The 10,366-nt window shown below is 37.1% G+C and overlaps 1 protein-coding gene across 1 annotated transcript; it reads right to left on the reverse strand.

Moving 5' to 3' along the window:
• Positions 1-1,818: 1,818 nt before the first annotated feature.
• On the reverse strand, positions 1,819-8,355 carry ostn (osteocrin). The gene is made up of 4 exons (XM_038297706.1): positions 8,285-8,355; positions 6,605-6,700; positions 2,043-2,272; positions 1,819-1,977 (listed from the first exon to the last, which is right to left on the reverse strand). Exons 2-4 carry the CDS (start codon positions 6,698-6,700, stop codon positions 1,890-1,892), a joined length of 414 nt encoding a protein of 137 aa, XP_038153634.1. The 5' UTR covers positions 8,285-8,355; the 3' UTR covers positions 1,819-1,889.
• Positions 8,356-10,366: the final 2,011 nt, after the last annotated feature.

Here is a 10,366-nt window from a genome sequence, read left to right on the forward strand (position 1 = left end):
TTATTCTCATAATATTAATACTTTATTCTCGTAATGTTATGACTTTATTCTCGTAATATTACAACCTAATTTTCGTAATGTTACGACTTTATTCTCAAAGTAAAAAAAAAAAAAAAAAACTACGAAAATTCTAGCCTGGCCATAATTCTCCGACGTAAGTATTACCTTAATTTGAGATACATAAAAAAATTTTTTTGGTCAATATACAGTATTTGGTGCATATTGATAGTTGTGTTTGCTACCCTTCACAAAAACACGCATTGAGTCCGTCTTTATTTAAATCATGCTATTTAGAGACCTGCTTTACAAAAGTCTGAGCTCCTCCTAAACATTAGATCTAACTTAGACGATTATTTGGTCAGATGTTTTGTTTCACTGATGTAGTCCAGAGGGCTAAATGGGGCCTTGTAAGTTTCATTTATGCAACACTGCTGTGGCGCTAACTGATGGAAGTTACAGGTCTAGCGCCTCTAGTGGATAAAACTCACACTGCATTGCTCTTGATAACATTCAAAATGTATGTACATTTTTACTTTCAACATGAAAACCTCATTATTAAAAAATGTTTCTTCATCAAATAAAATATATTGCCATTTTCTTCACTGATGAATTTCAGCGATATAATGTGTGGCTTAATATTTAAATGTCTACTAGGATAAAGTGTTTAAAAGGAGGATAGGTGCTAAACAGATAAACTTTCATTAGTGGTTTGTTTCTGACTTTTCTAGTGCTGCAGTAGAAAGATCTCACTGCATTGTTGCTAAAACAAACAAACAAAAAACAACAACAAAAACATCAACAAAACGAACAAAACAGCAGGAACCTCCTGTCAGGTCAGGCGGTTCGAGTCGAGGTGCCTGTCACCTCCAGTCAGGAGCCACTAGGGGATCCAGATATGGTGCATTCAGGTGAAGTTCGTGTAATTTTTAAAAATAAAATCATTAAGTGGGCCTACAATAACAAATATTGGAGGATGGGTGTGTATTTAAAATTATAATTAATTAAAAATAACTAAGATTATCTTAGAATATTTCAGATTTGTTCATAAGGGTGATAGAGGGTTCTTGCACAAAGAAATGTGATGTTTCTCTCTTTAGTGCTCCAATAGGAGCTTTTGAGAAAAACAATAAAACACATAATTTGAACAAAACTTCCACCATATGCATGAATAATAAATGGATGGATGGAAGCAGGGATGGATGTATGGATAGATGGATCAATGGATGACATTTTTTTTATTGTATTTACACATTTGTAGCTATTAATTCAGATACGTAACCATTTCAAGGATTTAATTGATTGATCTTCTCATTCTGTTCTGGAATTGAATCTTTTGCTCTAGCATTTAATTCAATATTTAGAGAGTTTTTTTTGTATCTTTTTGCTTGAATAAAATATGAGTTAAGATTTTTTTTTTTTTACTTATGCTTTACTAAACTATAAGAGAAGATTTAAAGTTAGAGTAATAACTGCCGGGTTTGTTGTTTGAACTTATTTAGAGAGGACAGGAAGTTGCATTTAATTACATTAATGAATTAATCTGAAACTTACTTTTCTGTATTTTAAAGTCTTGGATTAAGTCTGTTTTGCATAAATATGTTTTATTTCTCCTTAAGACATGTTATTTTGGTCCAGATTTTCTGAGCTGCACCTGAATGCATCATTTAATAAAGGGCTTGGCATGTCCAGGTGTGTTGGAGGGTCACAGGTGTGGGTCAGCAGGTAATTGGCGGTAATAATCATCTGTAGTGACCTCATTGGGGAGAGAAAAAAGAGGAGTTCCTGTGATTTTAAACACTTTTTATGCATTTATTGACATACTTGCAGTTCCTCACCAGTCCAGAAGAGGGAGTCCTTTAAAAAAGAGGGGCTCTGTGGAAAGGAGAAAGCTATCCTCTTGTTTTTGGTAGACGACTCATTCCGACCCGGTCAATGGGAGGAGGGTTTTCACGTCGTCGTTGCGATTCGACCACCTTACTGGGAAGGAAAGACAGAACTTTAGGACAAGCCGAGGTTCTCCTCCAGAGAACGGTCTCTCCTACCTCTGCTTCTTCTTCCCCTGCCTGTTCTCCATGGAGCCCATTGATAGCCGGTCCAGTGGAGCACTGTTTCCTGGGAACCTTCTCTTCCTCTTGGGCTCCACCAAATTGTTCTTGATCATCATCAGGTCGTCTGTTTGGAGGAGCTTCACCAGCAGTTTCTCTCCGGGCTTCATCCCTTCTGAATGGAGCAGAAAGATGGCCTGGTTCGTCAGCCCAGGCCGGTCTCTGTGCTAGAAGACCAGAACAAGGGCTGGTCATCATTTCAGAAGGAAATAAAGTTCTTATCAGCTTAATAAGCCTTTTTTTTATTTACTTACAGAAAACATATAAGAGAGAAATAATTTACATTTCTAGAGGATTCTAGAGAAAGTCAAATGTGTATCTGCAAAAAAAGGCTGGAAGTTTTTTCTCTCAAAGATCTACCCTATGAAATACATTTCTTTAGCTGTTTGAAAAAAGCTTACAGGATGTGAATAATATCTACTTTTGAAAAGATTGAAATCAGCTTTATTGGCCGTTAAGCATGGAAACAATCAAAGAATTTAAGCTCTGTTCCATCCGCTTTCAATCAGCAACTATCGAAAGTGGATTGGCTGCTTGTTTGGCAATCAAACATTTTGCATATGTGCTGCCATGATGTTATTTACGAAGGCTCCAAGTGAAAATCATACGCTGTTTGGCTAGCGGTCCACCATTACGCCGTAACACGAAGAAGTACTCTTACGCTTGTTTGCTGCTGCTCCTGCTTTTTTTGAGCCATTTCCTCACTCTTTTGTGTAAACTGGAGCATCAATGGCAGAAAAGAATCCTGACAAACGTAATTAGCAAGACGTTTACCTTTTCTGATGGTAAAACACGGATTTTATATGGCGACTTTCGCATCACAGATTGTTTTTATTACAAATATGCTGGATTACTTTTTATCCATAGACCCTTACGGACAAATGCAATCTAACCAATTTGAGATTGGATTTATGATCGCGTCAAAGGTGGAAAACCAGCGTGTGCAGATGGAGCAGTGGTTATTGCGAATGACCCATGCATGAAGGCCTTAGTCCTCGATGTGGCTGATCCGGGTTCAAATCCAGCCTGTGGTCCTTTCCTGCATGTCTCTCCCCGTTCCCTGTCAGTCTACTGTCAGGAAAAACAAGTCACTAGTGCTGTAACAACTAATAAAAATGAAGGAAGTTGAAGCTTTATTTTAGAACATCTGATTTAAGATGCGTCTATATCTTTATTAGTTGTAATTTGGTGCTCATAGTGTTCATAAAAAGAACTTCGTAGTTGAATTATGGAGGATGTACATTTTCTAAGGATGTATAACACGCATATATTGGGGAGTGGTGGCCTAGTGGTTCGGGAATAGAGCTTGGAATCCAGAGGTTCTGAGTTCAAAACCCACTCCCACAGACTGCCACTCTGAGTTCCTGAGCAAGACCCTTAACCTCTGATTGCTCCCTGGGAGCCGCACTATGGCAGCCTGCTGCTCCCCAAGGGGATGGGTTAAATGCAGAGGTAAATTTCTCCAATGTGAGATCAATAAACTTCAATTATTATTATATTGGTAAAAGTTAACCGGTGTTATTTCCAAGCGTGCTGCTGTAAATGCACAAAACATTTATCTGTCCACCAAAACTCTCTTTTTTCCAGACATCCGTGCATAAGAAATATGAAAACATTAAGAATATATTTAAAAGTTCCCTTTTCGTTCGTATTTCAATCCGTTTTCTCAACAGTTGGCAGGTGTTTCTTGGCATAACTACAGCAAAGGTGTTTCCTCACAGAGAACTTTTGCAAAGGAGCACAATTCAAAAATGCACAAACAGCTGTCTGACATATTTTCTTTCGTGCCTTTTTTTTGAGTTTCTTACAGCACTAGTGGCTCTTTTTTCTGAAAGTAGGCTGACAGGAAAGGGGGTATGAGAAAGGGAGAGACATGCAGGAAAGGACCACAGGCCGGATTCAAACCCAGATCCAGCTAACATCTACAGATGTTCGCTTCTCTTTTTCTGACCCTTGACCTGTACACTTTCTGGATCATCAGGACGATCATCTTTGCAGATGATAACCTCTCGAATAAAAGTGTATAAAAAAAATAAAGAAAATAAAAAATTTGTAGGGTGTAAGGAGTGGTGATGGTCAGTCAGAGGTAGAGAGGATCAATCCCGAGATACCTCAATTGTTGGGTTTCAGTGGGAAATAACCTGATGCAGAATCCAAAGTTGCTGGATGAGCTATATATCCTGGATGGAGGGATGCATGGATGGATGATTGATTGGTTGGATGAATAAAGGGATGCATGGCTGGAATAATGAATGGATGGTTTACATACTGTAATTCATAGCTTTTCATCTTTGCTGCCATCAAATACGTTTTAACTTCACATTAACCATCGGTTCTCAAAAACATGACAATGTCTCTGTGGTGTTTTTCTGATGGAGGAAGCCTTCAGCTGCTCTGTGTTCCTGCAGAGGCTCTGCAGCTGAGGGCCACTGTGCCCCACCTCGTTATATGTTTTCATTAAGTATGGTGTGAATTGGCCCTCACATCGAGGCTTCCTGTCGGCCCGTTGGTCTCTAAAGGCTCCAGCAGATCTTCTAACATCCAGACTAAAGAGAAAACAGATCACTGCTCCCCTTCCTGCTGCTTCACACCATCTGATATCAGCACCGAGGGAGGGGCCGCTTATTTTGGCCCTCAGGATGAACCGATCTGCTGATTTTCTGTCTGATCAGTTCTGCTGATTCCATCACTCCTGTTCTTCATTCTAGCATAACAGGTGTCCAAAGGGAACAAATACTAGATACCTGTTTAACACGCTCAGCAATCTCCTTAGAAACACATTGTTAGATTAGAACAACTAAGCAAGTCTTTGTTTATATTTGGATTTAAACACACTAAAGTGAGTAATATGCTATGGGAGACAGGAGGGGGTGACAGATGTTTCCTAAAGAGTTCAGGGACCCATTAAAGGACCCATCTGAGTTTATATCATTGTTTGAAGAGTCATGGAAACAGACATTCTTATGTTATTTTGTGAGGACCTCTATGTAGTGCATTTCTATATTTCCAACATGTCTAATAAAACAAAGCCCTCATCATGGAAACAAGCAGCACAATTAAGTCTTTTTGCTAAACAGCAGGATTTCTAACTTCTCTTTTCTGTCAGGAAACTTCTTTGGATAATAAACCTACATCATGGGGGCACCCTGGACTATGAGGACAGTGCTGCTTTTTTTCATTATTTGAACCTTTTTATTATATTTCTGCATTATAATGTGATTCTCATTGCAGGAACGCCCCATGTTTAAAGGTTTCTATATTTGAAAGATATAAGGAAATAATAATTATTTAATTATGAATATTTTTTTTTTTTATAAAAGTGTGTATGAAATGAAGGTCATTGAAAAACTTCCAAAATAATGTCTGATTATAAGGTTCATGTTAATTATATGCACCTTGTTTATGTTTCTCTGAGATTTAGAGACATCAGGTTTAAAGCATTTAAAATACTGGATATTATTGAGATTCACTTCCATACAGAAACCCCACATTCATATCTTCAGGTAACACAGAGTACATGTCAGACTTAATAATATTACTTAAGCGATAGTTCCAAGGTGTTGCTTTATTGTATATCTCGTACCATGTCTTTCGGTTGTGTTGTTCTTTTTTCATCTCGTTACAGGTGATGAAGCAGACTGAAAATGTTTTGTCATTGTCTCCTTTCTATCTCCTCTTTCTTTCATCTTTTCTCTTTTCTTCTTTTTTCCTTTTCTTCTTCTGTTTTTCTGCTCTATTTACATTGCAGTGTCCATATAAACTGTAAAACTCCCTGCATAATTATAATAAAGCAATTTATATGCATGAAACAAGTGTAGCAGTATGGCAATTGCCATACTGCTACACTTGTGAAAGTAAAATCTGTTGGGCTCTTTTTGGCATCAAGACAATTATTCTTATTGCCACATTGCCAGACAGGACACTGTTAAAAAAATAAAAATAAAATAAAATACTGTTTGTTTTTGCACTGTTAGTGTGTGGAAGTGTTTATAAAAACATTTAATTGAAATAGACAGCAAAAATGGATCTAAAAGTAGGTACACTTTCTTAAATTAGGTGTTTGCTCCTAATTTGACCATGTAAATAATAATCCAGCAAAATAATTTGAACCTTTGCCCTTGAATAAACATCGATAGATGTTATACACCTGAAATGTAAGTATTGGAAATGAATTTTAATCCCTCTTAAAGGTAAATCGTCTTATTTTGTTGATAAAGTGTCTTACTTGCTAAAATAATTTTATTCCAAGAAAAATGTACATATATTTTAATTTCTGCAGTGTATTCTTCAGATTTTTTTTTTTTAAATTTGCTATGTAACCCTTTCTTTTTTAGAAATAGAGTAAGATAAAGATAATTTTAAGTTTAAAATCACAGACCGCCAGTAAATATCTTGAAGACCTAATTCTCCACAATTTAAAATGTTTCATAAAGTGAGTTTAAAGCTTTGGGATAAAAAGCTCTGAAAATGTCCTTGCATGTGTTATAATGTGTCCTGACCTGAACGGGGAGCTGGTGGACTCCATGGACGCTGCAGTGAAGCACAGTGATGGACAGCAGGCAGAAGATCAGCTGAAGACGGCTGCAGGACTGCATCTGAACACAACAACAAATCAAAGCAGAAAACTCCAGTCTGTTTAGATATCCATTATTAAACTGATAAATGATGGTAGGCTTTTTACAACAATCAGCTCAATAGTTATGCTGACATTTATTGCTAATTAAACAGCCCATCTGTGCATATTTAGCATAATATCATCTGATTGCTGTTACAAAACTCTTATCTTACTAATACTAAGATTTTTTTTTTTTTAAAGAAATTCTCGCTACTGGACAGAGTAGAGCATCTTTTCCAGTTTTTTTATCCAAATATATTAGATAAAATATATATAACTTATATATCTGTTTTTTTTTCCTTCTATATGTTTCACTTCTGCCCATATATGCAAAGTTGCACATTCATATTTCAGCAAACAAAAACAAAAAATGTCAAAACAAAAGCGCCTCTGAGAAGAAAATAGAATTAAACTAAAAAGCAAGTATGGAGGACCATTAATGGTATAGTTAAAAAATACATTCCTGTATTTATAAATTCATTTGCTTCTAATTATGTTAAAGTTGGCCCTCCATAGAGGAAAACTATTGAAATAATAAAAATACATATAAAAAAAGAGAATATATCTATTACTAAATAAGATAATTAATGTTCGAAAGAATTAGAAGAAATTATTAGATTTAACATAACAAATATAAAAACCTTCATCGTTAGTGAAGAGTATCAAATAAAAATGCCGCAAAAGAAACTTAAGAGGTCAGAAAAAAACACACGAAAAAACAAAAATGTAAAATTACACTAAAACCAAAACAACCACTCAAATAAATCAATTTAAAAAATCTCTCTTCTCAGTTGTAGATTTCAGCTTCACATTATTAATGATGGATACCAGGAAAAATTTGAATATAACAAAACACTAAATAGAGGAAATGAATCGGACTATATCTTTCTTTTCAGCTTATAAAAACCTGAGCTGAGCTCTCTTACACGCTATCAAACAGATAAATTAAACACAACAGACTCCCACAGACACAGTGGGACACTTTTAGCTCAACTGATGACCCCAACTTATTGTCCAGCAACATCTTCTAATTTTAGCAGTTTCCATTCCTGCAAATAAACGCCTTTTGAGCGTCACCTACGCGTTCCTGCATTCCCTCCAACACGCACTGCTCCCTGCAAACGTGCAGACAGCGGTTCCCACCACCAAACACACACTTCTCATGATGCACAAACATTGGTGCACACTCCGCTCACAGATTTATTACACCAGTTTCCTCCCTTCACCTTCTCCAGCAGCAGTGTGTAGTTTGCAGGATTACATATCATCGCTCCTCCCTTAGGATTTTAAAGTTTTATGTCTTTCTTAGCTGGTTCCAGTTTGGGATTTTATAAAGACATAAAAATTTCTTCAGATTAAATTTATGGGGAAAAAAAGCTTTAGATCATTAAAAAAACACCCAAAAAACCTAAAATAAAAATGGTTTCATATTGAAATGCTGCAGAACCTTAAAAAAAATGAACATCTGCATCATTCTATATTTAGGGCATTTAGTTTGAAACCATTTGGATATGAAGAAATTTGGCTTTTTTTGCAGCTTCACCCAGTTTCATGCAGCTTGTACCTTGATTTTGGAGATAAATCTCTGCTGTCCGTCTTCTTCTCTGCCTTTCTGTGACTTCTTTCAGCTTCAGGTTTTATAGCTGCTGCTATGGGATCTCCTGTCCAATCCGGATCCTTCCCTTTCATGACATCATGGCTTCCCCTGCTTCTTTTCCACTCTGCGTGAGATGTTTCATCATCAGGTCTATTACCTGTTAAAGAGATCTCCAGGGATCGGTCACACCTCACCTCCTCCTGGAAGTCCGCTTTTAAAATAAACACAGTGACTGGATGTGGGACCTCACTGTACGGAGGCATCAGATATCCCCAAAGGAAGATCTGCAGTCAAACACTTCATGATCAGAGTTTCCAGATTTCATTTTATAAAGCAGGACTCATTTACTGACTTTAAAGCTTTTAGACATAAAGTTCCAGAAGATTCTAGTTTAATTAACATTATTTCATTTTGTTAACATTTAATACATTTACAACCACGTGAGGACAGTTGGTCTACTGGTTAGAGCTGTCCACTTGTGCTTTGAAAAGTTTGCAAGTACCCGGTTGGATCCCCACGGCCTCCACTGTTGGTTCCTGAGCAAAACCCCTAACCCCACACTGCTCCCCGGGCGCCGCACAGTGGCAGCCCACTGCTCCCCGGGGGGGCTGGTTAGATGCAGAGAGTGAATTCCCCATTGAGGAACAATAAAAGTGATTTTACAAATACACTAAATATCCATAATAGACTCCACAAAGACAAATGAAGTAAAGCAGAGACAGGAATCTCCTGAGTCTTTATTCTGAAAGGAACCTTAATCTTACTGCTGATCTTCTGCGTTTTCAAGATGCTTGAAGGGTTAGGATTTTGAGTAGGAGCTTGGGCCACCAGAAACTGTATTTTCCCAGAGTGAATCTGTGCAGACATAACTCAAAATCAAATTCCTTAGATTTAGAAAGTGAATTTCGTTAAATCAAATCAGTATAAATGATAAAGTGGAAAGAGTAATAAAGTATTTAATTTACTTTAAATCTGTATCTTATTGTGTATTTTTTTCCTGCCACATATCCATATCCTTTAGAAAGACCAGATCAATCAAACATTTGGTGGATAAGGGGAAGCGATGCAGCTCTCTGTTTTGTATTAAGTTAATTAAAAGCATAACAAGTGTCATATAAATATATAATATGTTGCCTTTAACAGCTATGCTACTGGTTGCTGTTAGCTTCAGGCGAGATTAACGCAGTGTGTGGGAAGGTGGCTCTTTTTTATGCATGTTTTGGTTTCAGCTTTTAGTTTTGTGTTGCATGTTTTTGTGACTATTTACTGAATCCAGCAAGATTTGATTGGGAGCAACCAGGGGGGATGTAGCTAGGGTTGCCAACTCCCTGAAAAAAAGGGAAACCTCATGTGCATGCCAGCTGACCTGATTGCTTTTACCCCTCCTGGCGTGGTGATTGTTTTTAGCCCCCCTTTGTGTGTGAAATGATTTTTTTTTTTACTATTTCACTCAAATCTGCATTGAATTAGATGCATTTTTGCATTGTCCTTTATATTCATTATCACAGACTTCCTTCCTTTTCCACTAAATACGGGACAGGTACTTCTATTTCTAAATACAGAATAATTCTGTTTTTCAAAATATGGTTGACAACCCTAAGTGTAGCCAAGGAAGTGCCCTCTACCATGGAGAAGAGAACCGATCTGGGCCAGAAAAACTGTGACCGCCTAGACGACCCTACACTCTGTTTTTGTGCTGGACCATTCAGCTTTATTTAGCATGCTACAATTTAAGTAAAGGATACGCCTTGTTGACTGTACATTTTTTAAAGCTACAGTGTGTAATAATTACAGGGATATACAGTCAGAAATGTAATATATTATACATAACTATGTTATTTATCATCATCTACGAGCTCAGCCTCTTAACCTTAATATTTGCGTTGCCTTAGAATTCGTTATTTATAATTACATAGGAGCGGGTCTGGCAGCCATGGAGGCAGACATCTTTGCGCTACGGCAGCGCAGAGCCAACAAACTAGCGATTGCGAGATCGCCCATTACGCTCGAAAGTAACTACGGCAAGTTGAGAGAGATGAACTGAGACGG

This window comes from Cyprinodon tularosa, unplaced genomic scaffold (genome assembly GCF_016077235.1).
Source record: "Cyprinodon tularosa strain WSP-4 unplaced genomic scaffold, ASM1607723v1 ctg394, whole genome shotgun sequence".
In the NCBI taxonomy this organism is placed as follows: Eukaryota; Metazoa; Chordata; class Actinopteri; order Cyprinodontiformes; family Cyprinodontidae; genus Cyprinodon; species Cyprinodon tularosa.